This window comes from Nanorana parkeri, unplaced genomic scaffold (genome assembly GCF_000935625.1).
Source record: "Nanorana parkeri isolate BGI_ZX_2015 unplaced genomic scaffold, ASM93562v1 scaffold252, whole genome shotgun sequence".
NCBI classification, from domain to species: Eukaryota; Metazoa; Chordata; class Amphibia; order Anura; family Dicroglossidae; genus Nanorana; species Nanorana parkeri.
In genome coordinates this window covers 1226052-1243094 of record NW_017306520.1, presented here as the reverse complement: position 1 = coordinate 1243094, position 17043 = coordinate 1226052, and the positions used below count along the sequence as shown (strand labels likewise).

The window sequence follows — 17043 nt, the reverse complement described above, 5'->3', positions numbered from 1 at the left end:
AGCTCCTGGGATTTGTACATCTCTGTTTTAATGTATGATTTTGTCTTTATAAATATATATAAAGGGATGCACCGATACCATTTTTGCAAGTACAGGTACTGATACTTGCCCGAGTACTTACAAGTACTGATACATTTTTGTTTATTGTCATGTGACAGTTTTTCTAAAACAATATCGACTAATGATTTCAGGACAGTGGTGGAGTGCCGGAGCTAGGTCACAGCTGCAACCCTGATAGTTCTCATGAAAATGTCAAGTATCGGCACTGGTACTCGAAAAGTATCTGTGCATCCCTAATATCAATAATTCAAAATCATCTATTGTTAATGCTAGACAAAAATATATTAGTGGGTCTGTCTAAAATCAACGCAAATCTACATTTTCTTTCCTTCCTGACAACTTGTCGCTCTCTCCTCCCTCTCTAGCTTTCCCTTCCCACCCTCCTGCAGACTCGCTTTTTCTTCTTCCCCCTCCTCTTTACTTCCCTGACCGTTTTCATGTTTGCTCTTCGTACAGTTCATGTTATTTTTATTTATTTATTTTTGTTACTCCATTTAAACAAAAAAAAAATAGTGGACAGGGTGGACACTCGCACTTTTCTGAGAACAAATACATTCTGGTTTTAACTCTCATGATAAAGATGATGTAATGATCTGCATTGGGACGCACAATGTACCCATGTGAGCATTTCCAGAAGTTAAGTTGCCACAGGTTACTTGATAATTGTTCTGTCTTGACTTGATGCATTGATATTATAATGTGTGTTGCCACTCACCTGTTTTTTCCTAAATAAAGAATTTTAAAAAAAAATCAACGCAAATACAGTTCAGTTTCAGGTAGTCAGGGGAGTGAAAGACCCACAGGTTTCGGCTGCGTTCACACCTGACCGTTTTGTAGTGCGTCCTACGCTCGACGAACGCGCTACAAAACGGTCAAAAAAATAAATAGCATTATAGTCAATGCCCTCGTTCCCACCTAGGCGTATTTCCGCCCGTCCCTTACGCCCTACAAAATGGCCCACGCCTGAAAAGGTCCCGGGACTACTTTTGGGCCGTTTTGTAGGGCGTTTTCCATTGGGATACAGCCAAGCAGCCTTTGGAATTGCGCAACTTTTTTACCGCGAATCGCGGTAAAAAAACCGCGAGACAGACGCGCTTTTGCAATACGCCTAGGTGTGAACCCAGGCTTAGGGATGTCAGGTGCAACATGTGCCCTTAGAGTTTCCAGCTCTGTTAATATGGATAAAAGAAAGCAAAACAAACAATCTCTGATTTTTTTCTTTGTGTGGAGAGTGAGAACTCCTCGCCACTTTCAAGGAAGACAGGTGCAGCAGGGAATTTAGGTGCACAGATCTTTAGGGTTAAACTAGACGTCTTTTTTTCTAATCCTAAAGTGTATCTAAACCTAAAGAAAAAAATGTATTATATATTGCAGCTTAGTCTCTTAAATGTGTCAACTCTATGAGTTTTATTTTCTTGTACTGAAAAGAAAACTAACTGATGCAGGTACTGTTAGAAAGGCCATTGTTAAATACTATCTGAGAATACAGTACAGCTTTCCTGTAACATTGCAGTAGAGGATCTAGTGTCAAGAAATGTATATATAAATGTGCATTCACTGCAATCAGAAGCATCAAGAAATGTTTACTCCAAAAAAAAAGTGAAGGTGCTAAAAAAAATTGTAATCTTCAACAGCTAAAATATTTTTATTCACAGGATGTGGCCTCCACCATCCAATCAACAATGAGACCTCGGTGATTCTGGGAAATGACAGCTGTCTGGAACAGTCTGGGATAAAAATACATTCTTTTTCATGTTTTCAGCAATCACACCAACAAATGATGTTGAAATCTGAAAAAACATGTGCTGGTAAAAAAGCAACCATCCGAACTCCTTGAACCACAACCCTGGTCATGGAAGAATGCTTTTACCTCTTAGCTTCTCAGTTAACATCTCACCTTTGCACCAGTTGCACAATGCTCTGCGTGTTCATGAAGAAAACCTCACGTTCAGATTTACGGTTCAGTGTAGCTGCATGACTGTCCAGTATGTTTGCTATCTAAACAAGTAACAAAACAATAAAGAGATTTTTAACACAGCAGGCGGTTTTAATCACACTTCGGTATTACAAGGTTGTGTTTCATGTTTGTCACATTTAATAAAGGTGGTTACAACTTATGAGTTATCAAAATCCTTTTTCGATGGTGGGATTAACAAATGCATAAAGACATCTCTAATCAACAAGAGCACAACAGATTTATAAAGTATTATTGAATAAGGCAAAACTTTCAGTGGTCTTCTTCCATAAATTAACCCTAAAATCATTTATTTGTGTGACTCCAATGAATTCCTGCACTCTCCACAAAAATACATTAAAGTCAGCTGCAGTTTTGACAAATCAGCCATTGATGGGTTATAAATAATATCAGAAAATTAGTTGATGGGGATTTTAATCCTCATCATATTCCACTTACTCCTAGACATTGCATTACTAAGTATAGTACTAAGCTACGAGTGCCATGTGTAGATGTGTATTAGGAAATACAAAAGATCTTTCCATCTATAATTGATATACTATTTCCTTTCTTCATACCTGTTGGCTTGGAAACTGGCACAACACAGAGGTTATGTTGCTGGCATATTGTGCCATTTCTTTCTTGATTGCTTTTTCCACATTTGGTGGAATACGTCCAGATACGCTAGTCATAATGTCCTGGAGCTCCAATAAAGGAAGAGATGGATCCCTGAGGGTCTTCATCAGTCGCTCAACCCAGTCTTTTAGCTGCCAAAAAACACCATTTGTTTTATTTTTATTTTTTTTACGGAAAATGAAAATACATATAGGGAATAAGGCAAAACTGCAGGAAAACAGCTAAATACATAGCCAAATGTGAACTCTTACCCTATCTCTCTCTTGTGACCCTGGCGCTACTGACAAGCACCCTAGTCAAGTAGGTGACCATACTGTTCTCCACTGCAGCTAAGCAATATAGTTTGGTCACCAACCTGTCCTCACCCTGCTAATAGAGTTGGGAAGGAGCATCACCAGACTAATAAGGTCATAACTCTCCTCTTGTCAGCAAACTCCATTTTAGATTGAACGTACCGTGTAATATTGTGAAACCTGACTGGCTCCAAATCCTGCTGTGCAAACTTTTATAAACGACAGTTTCAACTACTTGTACTTGTGATAATAGGGAGATCTGATGAACCCCAAACTGTGCAATGAGAATGCGGAAGTCAGAGTAAGGTTTAATTCCTGCCATGCATACTTGTTCTGGAGAGTTCATCAATGGAGAGCTAAATATTTTCTCATTTCCAGTTACCTTTAATGTTCTTTAGCGAAAATAGAGCGATTTCTGAGTGTATTACAAAATAACAAAATCCTTGAGAAAAGGTGGTCCGTGTGAAATGTCAGCTGTCTACTACAAATATATTTTTTGGGTGTTTTTGCAAATATTTAGCAGAAAAGCCGTTTGGAGATCATGCCCTGCCAAAGATGATAGAAGAGAAATCTAAAATATGTGAAATAGCTCAGTCTGTATAAGGTCTGTTCGTTCTGATGAGAGAAATCCCTAGGGAATGACATGGATGTGAAGGATCAGGAACAGAATATTGTAGGAAGACCATAAGATATATAAAACACAAGTGGTACCTACACTCTTTGTCAATTTGAAGATCCCTGGAGTGTACACACTGGTTAATACAAAAAAAACCACAAACAGAAGTGATGCATCATGGATTACCTTGGTGCTGAAGTAAGGCTCTGGAAGACAGTATCCATTCATTACATTGACCAGGTTATCGAGAACATAATGAAATAAACGATGCAGCTTCTCTCCCTGCAACACAGTGCTGTGTATCGGTGGCAATGATCCTGTGTGAAGTTCAGCCTACAAGTTAAAGATACCGTGAGAAGGATATACTTACAATCAATATTCTCGATATCGATATTTTACAGAAATTATACATTTTATATAAGTCACAACTGTTCTTGTGATAATGTGTAATATTATTATAGTCAATGCTTCGCTCTTAAAAACTTTATTTTTACAAAAAATTACAGTAATAATATAATCAGAGAACCATACTTATGTTTACATGGACCTAATAATACAACATTCATAATGGCTATAGTAGGATGATGCCATTGCTATGTGCCTTCGGGGGCCTATGCACAAGTACCTTCTGTGAACAACATGATAAAAATAAATAAATAAATAAAAAATGGGTGTTTAGTCATTTCAGATATTAAAAAGTCAAGCCTATCTACCATATGTGGCAAAATAGGTAACCTCTTTCATAACCATCTGACATGGCTACTCCTTTACAACCATACCAAAACACAATCTTCAGAGATCTCTTCTGTCCTAATCCTGCTCATAAAAACTTAGACGGCATGCCGTCCATGCAGTAAGCTCCTGGAGGCTGCATTAAGTAAGAAATGGTAAAAACCTGGCCTTTTTTTTTTTTCATTTGCGGTTTGTGTCCTATTCCAGATATTTTGTTTTCTTCCTCTCCCAGATACACATCTAGAAAAGGAAATCGCTCGAAAGCAAGGGGTAATTCTCTCTAAAGCTGGCCATACACCTATAGATTATCTGCAGATTTTCTATGATCAGATGGAAAAAGTGCAACAGATTCCTCCATCTGTGCTAAACTGTGTGGGCCGAGCTTCAGTATCTTGCTAGTCGGCCCCGCTGGCTGTCAAAATACCAGAACAATCTGATTGGATGCAGGCATTATTTGGGAATTTTGAGAGCCAGCGGGGCCGACTAGCAAGATACTGAAGCTTGGCCCAGTGGGAGATTCCTCCATCCACACAGTTTAGAGTAGATGGAGGAATCTGTGGCACTTTTTCCATCTGACCATAGAAAATCTGCAGATAATCTATAGGTGTATGGTCAGCTTAAGACAGCTGTCACCGGAAAAGGTGTGCCCATTAAAAAATTTCCCCTCAACTGCAGTTCCTGTGACAACTGTAAAATGTTCAGTTTCCCATAATTTTCTGTGTTGGACACAATAGGGTGAATCTCCCTAGCGGAGATACAGACAGCAACAAACCTGACAGGGGTTTTTAACACTTCCTTACTCTGTCCAAAACTAGAAAAAAAGGTTTTGGCTTTAGAAACATTTTAGTGGAGATACCATTAGATCAAATTTGGTAAGCCTTTGTTGCATGTTTTTTTTTTTTAAACCATGAACTTTTGGAGTTTGCTTTTTTTACTTTTTACATGTGTATGTAGATCCCAGGAACCCAACATGTCAGCTCAAAGATTTTAGAGATTGTAAGCCCTCAGGGGAAGGGCCGTCCTTACCATCTTGTCTTGAATTGTGATTGTAATGTATTCCCTATATTGTAAAGCACTGTGCAAACTGTTGGTGTTATATAAATCCTGTATAATAATAATAACAACAACAACAACAACAACAACTGGAAGAAAGAACCATATGTGGTTCCTGAGCCACCAGTTGTGCATTATCATTATTATCATTAGCAACTGGCAAGGCATAGAAATAAAAGTACTGAAATAAATTAGAAGACAATCAGGGTTTTGCTTATATTTCACGGATCTACCTGCTGCACTTTGCTGGGGTCATCTAGCTGAAGTTTAGCAATTACACATCCAGGCTCCAAGACAGCCCCCGGACGCTTCACGTAGTGTATACATCCAGACTCCATGGCTGTCAGGGTCATCACCATTTTCATAACCTGCAGAAGAACATATTATGTGAATATATATTTTGTGATCAATTACTGACCCATCCCACAGATCAATACTCAAAAATATAGACTATATTCATAGATCATGTACATATGTTCATACAAGCATCTCAAAAGCATGTTAAAAACATGCACCGTTCCATTATTAGCTCTGCCTTTCTAAAAAAAACAACAACAAAAAACAACAACTTTATATTGTCAATCCTGGCAAGAAAATCAGTGATGTTAATAGCATTTTATTATCTATCATCAATGCTCAGGCTTTTAATGGGTCCACAGGGAAATGTTCAGATTTGGCTCACTGATAACAGGAATCGTGACATGAAATGTTGCAGAGCATTCTGCTGAAAACTCTATGGTTCCCTATAATTAAAAGCTAAATTTCCCTCATGATACTTCTAGAGCTAGTGCAATTATAAGGTAACAATGCATAACAAATACTATTTACCAAGTTGACTGTATCTAGAGCTGCAGCTAACGATTATTTTCAAAATCGATTAGTTAGCCGATTATTAGGTTCGATTAATCGGTTAATCGGATAAACAATAAAATAAAGTTTAAAAAATGGCTCCAGTGATGGGACTACTAGTTTGTATTGAGGTTGTAGTCCATCACAGGAGCAAGCTTGAGCGGTGGAAGTAAAAAAGAAAAAAGATAGTGTGGTGTGCAATATAGTGAAATGGAAAGTGTAAAATTATACAGCAATGCATGCAGAATGGCACCGGCTGTAGAGGACTGCAAAAGCACATTATACAGCGCAATGCAGAATACCGCCAGCTATAGAGGAATACAACACATCCTAGCAATAGTACAATATAGCTGGCGGTATTCTGCATTGCGCTGCATAATGTACTATTGCTAGGTTTTGTAGTCCTGTATAGCTGGTGGTATTTAGCATTATACCACTTTATAACGTACTATTGCTGGGATTTGTTGTAGTCCTCTATAGCTGGTGGTATTCCGCATTGCGCTGTATAATGTACTATTGCTAGGTTTTGTAGTCCTGTATAGCTGGTGGTATTTAGCATTGTAACACTTTATAATGTATTATTGCTGGGATTTGTTGTACTCCTCTATAGCTGGTTGAAGCCGATTAATCGATTATGTCGATTAGTTGTTGCAGCCCTAACTGTATCCCTGCTCTAACATACAGCATCATATTAGTCAAACTGGAGTCAACCTTGATTAGTTGCATGGGCTTAATAAAACACTGCTATTGTCATTAATAATTGTTCTTAGAATTAAAGTGTGTTACCCTAAGGAGAACTATGGGGAAAAACACTGACCCCATAGTTCTCCTTTAATGTCACTTTAACTAAAAAAGGTTGTGATTTATTATGTTATAGGGAAATGTAAAATTTTTTATTGTGCCCAATGAGTACCCTAAAAGACCCTTTGTCTTGAGTTCCTCCTCAAAAATTGCAGTGCACTTCCTGGTATGTGAATGTGCCGTGGCACTCCTGTGCCTACAGCCACACAGCTGTAAATATAAACCCTTGCTGCCTCTGATTGCTAGTCTCATGAGATTTGGAGTAGGATTTGGTGATGTCACTATTGTGATGCTCACTGTTCTCCTTGTTGGTGGCTCTGACATAAAAGAACCAAAACCTTGTCTTTACCAAGAAGGCCACGTCCACACCGAGACCCAGTACATAACAAGGCATTGTAAGACAGTAAAATGAAAGGATCAGCAGCAAGGAGACCAGAAGCAATACTGGTGACTAGTCCTTTGCCCTCTGTACACAACTTCCACAGTTCAGTTGTTCTTTAAGTTCTTAGGTCTACATGAAGTTCTTATGTCAACACAAAATGGAAGCTTAACCTTATATTGGGGAAATTCCTTTGCTCCAGAATCACGTAGCTATAGCAAAAAAGGGCAATTTGCACTACTGGCTCATAGTGGTATGCTGTATCAGTTTTCCCTGCTGGTTACTTGTTTCAGACAACGTGATTGCAAAGAGTGAAGCATTATAACTTGTCAAGCATAAAATCTATTTCTTATGTCTCACCTGAACAAGCTACATCAGCTTTGTTCCCTTGCTTCATTAAGCTGTTTCACAATAGACTTAGCTTGAAAAAAGCAATGTAACATCCACTGAGTGTTGAAGAAAATGAAAACGAGATATGCAGCAGGTTTTTATAAAATGGACAGTCCCGTTACCATAAGGAGAACTATGGGGAAAAGCCCTAACCCCATAGGATTTAGTAAAACAGATGTGTGCGTTATGTTGCTGCTTTCAGGAGGTGGACACTGGCAAAAAAAACCATTAAAAGGCCAGACCGCTATAAGAAAAGTCCAACACATTTTAGAAGACCAGTGCAGGTTCCAGCACATGCTATTGTCTATGTCCATCAGTCAAGGGACTGCAGCGCTGAACACTGAAAAATGGCCTGGCCAGGAAGGGGGTCTAAACACCTGGTCTTGAAGTGGTTAAATACAAATGAAGATGCATACAATTTTACTATAACAGACCTAGTTGATATATACACAACCTACACTAATGGTTTATGCTAGGCTCTGCACAAATACAAAGCGTCATATTAACCCTGTGTTTGCCATCTAGGCAGCATTGGGTCAGAGAAAAAAATATAAACACAATACACTGGCAGGAAATGGTTTGTGGATAGCGTTGGCCATACGATCATAAATTAGAAAATTAAATTCTCCACAGTTCTTATTCTGTGTTCTCGTAGAATACAATTATATTAAATAAACCTTTAACATTACATCTAACATACTTGTTTAATTTAAGATGCTCATTCTGACCTTTTACAAACATAGCAATAAACTGGGTAAATTTCCTGCTATAGCCCTAGGAGGCACCTGAAAAAAAAATCCTATATTTCCCACATCCCCACTGCACACGGCACAAGGTTAATTATTTCCATGACTATTGTTTACAAGTTTATGACATTTTATACAACCTTCACTCTACAAACATGGCCCTCTCACCTCACACCACCACCTTCTTGAGTGATATTTACATGTGTCGGGTAACCCAACAATTCCTATGGAGGCAAAATAGGTGCTGGAACAACAGATAACCCAGGAGAAATTGGACCTAGCTATTTATTCTTCCAAACCGGGCAAGGACCAGGGCCAAGATGGTCTACCCCTGTCCAATTATAAAGCTTTTAAAGACTTCTTATACTTGCATTTCCTATGGGTGTATAACTCCATTGCAGAGACATCAACCCCCATCAACATGCTCAGAACTTATATTACAGTAATCACCAAACCTGACAAAGACCCTGCTCAGTGCTGTTGCTATAGGAAAATGGCCCTGCTCAATGCCTACCTGAAACTCTTTTCTAAGATACTAGCCAACAGACTTCTACCTTGTCTGATACAATTTACTCACATGGACCAAGCAGGTTTTGTCCCCAAAGAGAGGCCCATGGCAATACAACCAGGGTCATAGATTTAATACACTCTGCAGATGACCTCCTTTTTTTATATCAAACCGAGGTATCACTCCAGACTCGTCTGATGTTCTTTAAACAATATAGAAAACTTTCAAACTTTAAAATTGACTACATTAAATCTTAAGTGCTAAAACGTTTCTCTAACCCAGGATAGGGTGAAAAGAGCCTTCGCTTCCAATAGGCTCACCCCAAACTAAAGTATGTTGGGATGAAGATCACTTCCGATCTGGGCAAACTCTTTCAAGCTAACTTATCCCCCTCTGCATTGCCCTCCAAGATTGGTGCTCATTGACAATTATGTGGTTTTGAAGGTGCATTATTAAAATGACCACTCTTCCTTAAATTCTATACTTACTCTAAATGCTTCCAATCTACCAATCTACCAAAATCTTATTTTTCTCATATATGTTTCTTACTACTGACGTTTATCTGGGATGATAAAAAGATACAATGTTATATTTGGTCGTCTCTCTTGACCACCCCTAAATCCAATGGTCTCACAGATATCAGGCAGTACTATGAAGTTCTTTACACGTCCCAACTCGTCAGCTGGTGCACCCAACACAACATTCAACAATGGGTATCAGGGGAGCAGGAATGTACACTGACAACACTGGCATGCCTTCTATGGCTCCCTTCTAGATATGTGAAAACCCTATAAACCTACCAGTGGCATTGAAAGTGGTGAAACAGACATTAGCCTTGCCTAATGTCCCTTCACATCCTTCGCCAATGTTAGGAGATGCAGATTTTCCTGCCAATGTGGAAAATAAACATCTAAAATGCCTTATAGAGACAGGTAAATACAGACATTTTGTCACAGTTCAGCTGCAGACTTGCAGCTGAGCTGTTACTTGTAGTTCTTCAAGTATATACATACCTCTTACCCCTGGTTCTGCAGGCATGTAGGGCTGTGCTGTTGCTTATAGTCCTCCAGACATGTGCTCTGAACCTGACTCACTCTTGCACCTGTCTGCAAGCTTTAGGCATCGGCCAACCTCTCCTGCTGTTTCTTATGCAGCTTCTTGGCCAATCAGTCATCCCATGCCACCTACTCCGCATTGCAGCACCCTGCCTTGTTTTTTACCTTCCAGCCTTAGCGGACTTCCACTGACTCATTCTGTTCCCCTGCTTGTACTCTAGCTCTGGGAGTCGTCAGCCTACACTGCTTGGACCCTTTTCTCTGAGTGTCCCTGCCAGTGTAGTGGAGAGGGTCCACATACCTGACTCCAGTTCATACCTGTGAGTCCCAATCCATGACACATTTACACGTCTTCTGGCTGACTAACTCGCCCAAAAACTGACTTCTACCCTTTAGATGTTTGGGCTGAGTATCAATTGAGGCACTTTTTAAAAGCTCTCCATGAAGTGGATAAGTTAGATGCATCACCCCCTTTGAACAGCTGTGTCGAGACAAGTTTCCCATCGGAGGGCAAAATTCCGTATGTACATAAATGGGAAATGCAATCCTCACTCTCTCCATCACGAGTCAATGGTGACATGCTACTAGCCCACAAGTTGTCTACAGCTAATAAATTCCAAGAGCAGGGGTACAAGATTTTCAACTTATCGTATTGGATTCCAACGAAGCTTAATCAAATCTACCTTCAGGTCCCAAATACACGCTGGCATTGAAAAAGGATCCAGGTACCGTATTATATATATTTTGGAACTGCTTTTTACTTAGGCCATTCTGGGAGGAGGTCCGAAAGCTATATACTTAACCTGAGGTGACGTGACAAAATCCATATAGATAGCTATTACTTACTAATCAGGCCCTGCTGAAATGTTACAAATCGACACTAATGATACACCTATTAAACACGCCAGGGGCATGCATATCAGCTTTATGTAAACTAACAACCGCTCCACCCTGTCCCTTTGGTTTACCAAAATCAATTAAATTCAATAGAAGTGATTTTAACTTTAAATACACCACCTAAGGTGTCATGAAGGGACACAATACAAATGGAAGATTGCCTGCCAAATCTTTCAGTTACAAGTTTTGTTTATAGTACACATCAAGAAGACTCAACTCTGGCCTCCAAGTCAAATATCAAACTAATACTTGCTGGATGTATTGGATATTGAAATTCACACTTAATTCAACTTAATGAATTACTGCACACAAGATAAAATGAAACAAAATATTTAACATTTTAAAGATTAGTTGCATGTGCTTTGATACCTCTATCTCAGCGTAGCACTGTCCAGCAAACACATGGCCACCATCCTCAACTACATACTGTATAAGCTTGCCAGCTGAAGGAGAGCGTAGAATCGAGGGATCATTTTCTTTCTCAAAGACACAGGTTTTATTTCCAATAGTGATGCGATACCTGTTAAAAAAAATCAATAGAATGAGACTAATAGAGATTTTATAGACACCCTGTATTCATCCACAATTCCTATATTTTTCAAAGTCAATCTTACTTACAGGTATAATATAAAGAAAAGTTTGAAATATATATACACTGTATGTATATATAATATATTTAAACAAACATATTTTAAATGCCCTGTCCTGTTCTAGTAAGAACTACACCCATGAGTTGGGAAGATCAAGTTTTGCTTACTGCTTCACCTACCAATATGTCTGGGAAAAGGTGGGCCTGTACAAATTGCTGAGTGCCTAAAGACACCTCATCATCTTCCAGTCAGACTATAGTCACCCAGATGAAGGGGTGATCATCCCAAGCTTATATGCACTTTTTGGACTTTTTAGAAAACATTAAAGCTTTTACTCTACTTTGGAGCTCTTTGCTTTTGCACACAAAAAACACAGGAGATTCCAAAATTATTTTGATCAAATACAGACAAGTTCGAAAAACAAAAATATGAGGGTTACTGTTCAATTTCTTCTTTAATATATGTAGTATAGCTGCTGCCATCATAGGACAAAAGCAGGCCTCCATCGCTCAGCCTGTGCACATCCACTTCCACATATGAGTTGTTCATTATCACTACATAGGAATTTGGAGACTGACGTGTAACCTGAAAGTAAATACAGTGGGTATGTGTTACCACATATAGCATTGATCATACAATAATTATCTGCAAACAGGAATACAAATCTTAGATTTGTGAACTTGCAGCATTACATGACAGATACTTCGATACAAAGAAGAAGTGAGAGTCTTTTTTTAAATTAAAAAAACATTTTGTTTTTAGTTATTTTGTCAAGACCTACTGAATGTCTATCCCAAGCAATTTTAAATCTACTTACATAATGGGATCTTAAGGCTCTAAACACAATAACACCTGGGAGAATGAGAATGCACTATTGTATCTGCACATGTTTACCCATTTGAAACTGAGAATAAAGATTTACAAAATAAGCTGAAAGCAAATTGTACACGTGTCTATAGTTTAGAGATGAAGCTCCCTCTCCCTGATATATTACTGATTGCCTTTGCATTAGTACATTGGAATATACAATTTAAAACATATAATGGCGTCAGTGTAAAAAGGGAGAAAAGATAACACTGCTCGCACCAGCATTAGGGCTTCTCTAGTACTAGTTTCTACCAGACACAATAAAGGCTTTATTTTGATCTACAAATGTGCTTTTTATCATAAAGTAACTGATACCAGATTTAACTGCCATGTGACTGTGACACAATGACTGTGTTACATTTACAAACAAAAGCAATGTGTTTCCTGGACCTAGAAGAAACAAAATCAAATTAATGAATTACGTAGATGATGTTCATTCAATATAACATAATTACCTTAAGAACATATTTATTCCCCTCGTAGATGAGTTCTACAAGCACTGTATTTAACAATGTGTGTGCAGGTAACACTTGGCCCCTAAAACAGAAAAAAAATTAATGTTACTACAGAAGTTGAACCTCTCAAAATAAATGAAGCAACTGAAAAATAATAAATAATCTATGAACATGAAAAAATAATACAATAGAAGCTACAGCTGATTAGATACCCGCAGCCAATGGAGGTCCGGCTTATTTATGCTGTAGAGATGGTTTGAAGATAAAAGAAAGCATATCATAGGTTGGCATAATTAAACACTTTCAGCTGAAATGAACAACCTCATTGTATATTTACAAAACAATGCTATTTCAGAAAATGTTTTACTCATTGTGATATACTAGTCACAGGCACAAGTACCAGTAAAGGCATCCTAATGTGAACTCATCTCTAAAGCACAAAATGCCAAACTGCTGTACAATACTCTAATCAAGCCTTTCTCTACCTTTTTGACACCCAGAGAAACCCCTAAAAATAATTTTCAGCCTTCAGGGAACCCTTACTAAAACTCAAAGGGGGGGTCAATGGAGAAAATTCCCCTTACACTGGTGGTCAGTAGAAGCATGCTACCTTTACAGACAGCTAAAAAGATAACTGGGTCATGCTGCTGGTTTTGCCAAGTAGCGTTGGCACAGAACTATGCAAGTGCCATCAAGAGTTGTCAATCAGCCACAGCTCAAGGAACCCCAAGCACCCTCTGGAGGAACCGTAGGGTTCAACAGAATCGTAGGTGAGAAAGGCTGCTATAAACTTTGCAATTGCAATGAAAGCCTAGGGTTCCAAAGAACCATGGTTGAGAAAGGCGGCTTTAGTCTGTTGTAATGGCCCTGAAACTATGCAGTCACCATCAGAAAGCAGGTCAAAACAGCCACAGCTAAAGGAACCCCTAGCAACCTCTGGAGGAACATTAGGGTTCCACAGAACCCTGGTTGAGAAAAGCTGCTCTAATCTGTTGTAATAAATCTGAAATTTAGATAGTATGCAGCCATCATACATGGCCAAAGCAAATCAGCATTGCTACATTAATCTTTAATTGTATTCTACTTCTGAAATCAACGGTATATTATTATAGATTTTGAAATTGTTGATTTGAAGTAGTATTTGTAGACATTCCATTTGATCTGGTTCACATGGTTACTCTCCCCAGGGTTCCCCTCAGCAAAAATTCCCTTGTAATGTAATTCATACTACACAGCATAGAAAGAGAAGCACAATTTTGCATGGATCCATAAAAGCAATGCTTCATGTTGTTATGCTACCGTAGTATATTAAAAATAAAGTGGACATCTCATCAGTTTATTTTTTTATGTTACAGTAGGTGCAGCTAAATAATGTGTCAGTGTAACACTTTCAGGTATTTGTTCCCTCTTACAGAAATCATAGAACACCCCCTGACAATGCCTTCATCTGCTTTTCTCTTCAGAAGTATGGCACCATCTTTATACAGGATGACTTTCTACTTCCTGGACTGAGAAGCTGGCTCAGAGATGACACAAAAATGTACATCCTGATGCCTGTGCAGCTTATGGCTTTGTTCACAAATGTCTGGCACAGACATTGCAGTCTTATTGTTGGGGAAGAGGAGACTGAGGAAATGCTTATTTCTGTCTGCAACGTGCCGATAACATCACCTCAGCCAAGTTACTAAAAGGAATTCCACGGCAGCTTTTTAATTATAACAGGTGGCACGTTTTTGATACTATTGCTGTATACTGTGACATATCAGGAACTTACAGTATTCATAAAGACTTGTAAAGCTACAAAAAAGTTCACTTTAACACTTACCTTTCCAATGAATGTAAGAAATTAGACACACTGTTCCTGAGGCTCATGTCGGCCACGTGTAACGCTCCACACACAACTCCCAGCATAGTGTCTGGGCGCTCAGCCTGGGAAATTGGAAAGTCAAGCAAGTTAAAATCTAGAAGCAATAGATTAAATGTAATAATGAATATACTTATTGCATTACTGTCTTACACTAACCCCACAGGTTACAATCTGATTGTACAATATTTTTGGGATCTACCAACAACTATTGAGCGCTAGGTTCTACGTACCTGATTGGATACAAATTGATTAGGTAGTTCAGGTACATCCTCATATTACATAGCTTTGGTAAAGCTAAAGTTAATTAAACAAAGATTGTATGGTCAGATTGTAACATGTGTGACCCGTACATAAAAACACCGGGACTCAGGTATGGGGGAAAAAATTCAGACAGTCTATGCTTCCCCATAACAACCAAATAACTTTTCAGGGTAGGAGAAGCCATTTACCATGGTAGTAACTGCCTATAAATTAACATTAGAAAGCTTTTTTTGCACCACAAAAGGGGCTTTTACCAAAAACCGGTTTAAAATGCCCTTCTCATCGCAGTTAAATGCCTCTGGTATGGACATCTGCATCGTGAGTTAGTTAATTAAAGTGAATGTCTGGGCAACATTAAAACAAACACATTCAGAACATCTCTGCAATACATGCATATTTTCCCCATGTTTTGCCTCTTTAATAACACTGCAGGTATAAAGAAGAAAAAATACCTGCTGATCCTCCCAAAAATCCAGTGCGCTTCTGATTGTACATATATTGCAGAGTGTATTTCCACTTTTGCAGCTAAATGTAACCCCTCAATACTAGGTTTGTTATGTGTTTCTATTCATAGAACACACCAAAAAATTAATTAATGAATATTTCTTACCTTTCTAGTGGTTTTTAGAGCAGACCTTTTGGCAGAATGTAAGCTAGTGTGAATAATTTCAAAGTGAGTCTGTCCCCAAAGACTAGGGACACAGTGCACATTCTCTCATTAACATATAATGTGTAGGTCCTTAACCCTCTGTTAACCCTACTACAAGGACAGACAGTGTTCAAATCTAGTTTACAACTGACAATGAGCTCTACCCGCACATTACAGACAGGGTTAATCAGAGTAAACATTCATTCCTCAATCCCCTCGCATAGCAGGGCGATGGTGAGTTGTGGTGTTTTTAGAAGGGCAAGTAATAGTGAGAAGTGTTTTTCAGTTTTTCTTTCAACTTATACTATGCGAAAGAAAACATGCAACAAATATAAAGTAGGTATTATCCCCAATTTGGCTGCAAAAGTGGAAATAAATTTAAAGAAAACGTGTACTGAGCAAAATACAGAGGTTGCCACTGATCCCACCTAACTACCTACCTGGTTGTTGTTGACAAGAATTCCCCAGAACAAACATGCAGATCACGAAAGTCAAAGTTAAGTCCGAAGTGACATAACTCCTGCATACATGCATGGGACTGCGTTCCTCCTGGAACCACGGCGTACCAAGAATGTACACCTCAGTGTACATTGGAAATAATCTTGCGAGGAGGAAGGCAAGAAGCAGAAAAGACCCTGAAGGGAATTGTGAAAACTGGAGCAGTTGCCCATGGCAACCAATCAGCTTTTCTCTTTCATTTTCAAATCTTAACTGAACAAACTGAAGAGAGAAGGTGATTGGTTGCCCTGGGCAACTGCTCCAGATTTTGTCTGCTCCAGTTGTCATAAATTCCCTTCAGTGTCTTTTCTGCTTCTTACCTTCCTCCTCGCGAGATTTTTTCCTGCAAAAATCTCTCCTGCTCGCACATTTTTTCAAATCAGGACTTTAGTTCCACTTTAATCTGCATACTTGTTAATTGGCTGATAAAGTACAGAAGTCACTGTATCAACCAGAGACCTAGTACTTTCAGAGGGAGAAGTCTCATTACCTCTTCCATTACAGATTCCTTTCAAAATACACATTTCCTTTTACACCAAATTAAACACTTGTTACCTTACAATAATATGTTAAGAGCATCAGTGAGCCACATATATTACACATTCAAGTTAATATGGACACCCCATCCTAGAAGATCAAATTCATTGCAGGGATCTCAAGTCTCCCTGATGATCAGGGAGTCTATATCATTATTATTTCTTTTACATTCTGACGACGGCCACTGTAAAAAAACAACCCAAAAAACAGAAAGGGCACCTCCCTGAAATGAGACGGGAACCTCCCTGAAATAAGGTTTTGCAGGTTGGGATGTCTGTCATTGCATTTACAGTTCATTGGATCTTAGGAGCATAATGATGACATAGTAGTAGTAGTAGTCTTGCATCATA

The 17043-nt window shown here is 38.7% G+C and overlaps 1 protein-coding gene across 1 annotated transcript in view; it reads right to left on the bottom strand.

Moving 5' to 3' along the window:
* ACACA (acetyl-CoA carboxylase alpha) overlaps window positions 1-17043 on the bottom strand; it is a 231897-nt gene that overhangs the window by 163210 nt on the left and 51644 nt on the right. Inside the window, exons 15-22 of the mRNA XM_018556784.1 lie at window positions 14707-14810; window positions 12882-12963; window positions 11999-12144; window positions 11339-11489; window positions 5578-5712; window positions 3746-3892; window positions 2593-2781; window positions 1958-2058 (exon numbers count right to left, since the gene is read on the bottom strand). Coding sequence (XP_018412286.1) covers window positions 1958-2058; window positions 2593-2781; window positions 3746-3892; window positions 5578-5712; window positions 11339-11489; window positions 11999-12144; window positions 12882-12963; window positions 14707-14810 — 1055 coding nt within the window. The remainder of the gene's footprint in view (window positions 1-1957; window positions 2059-2592; window positions 2782-3745; window positions 3893-5577; window positions 5713-11338; window positions 11490-11998; window positions 12145-12881; window positions 12964-14706; window positions 14811-17043) is intronic.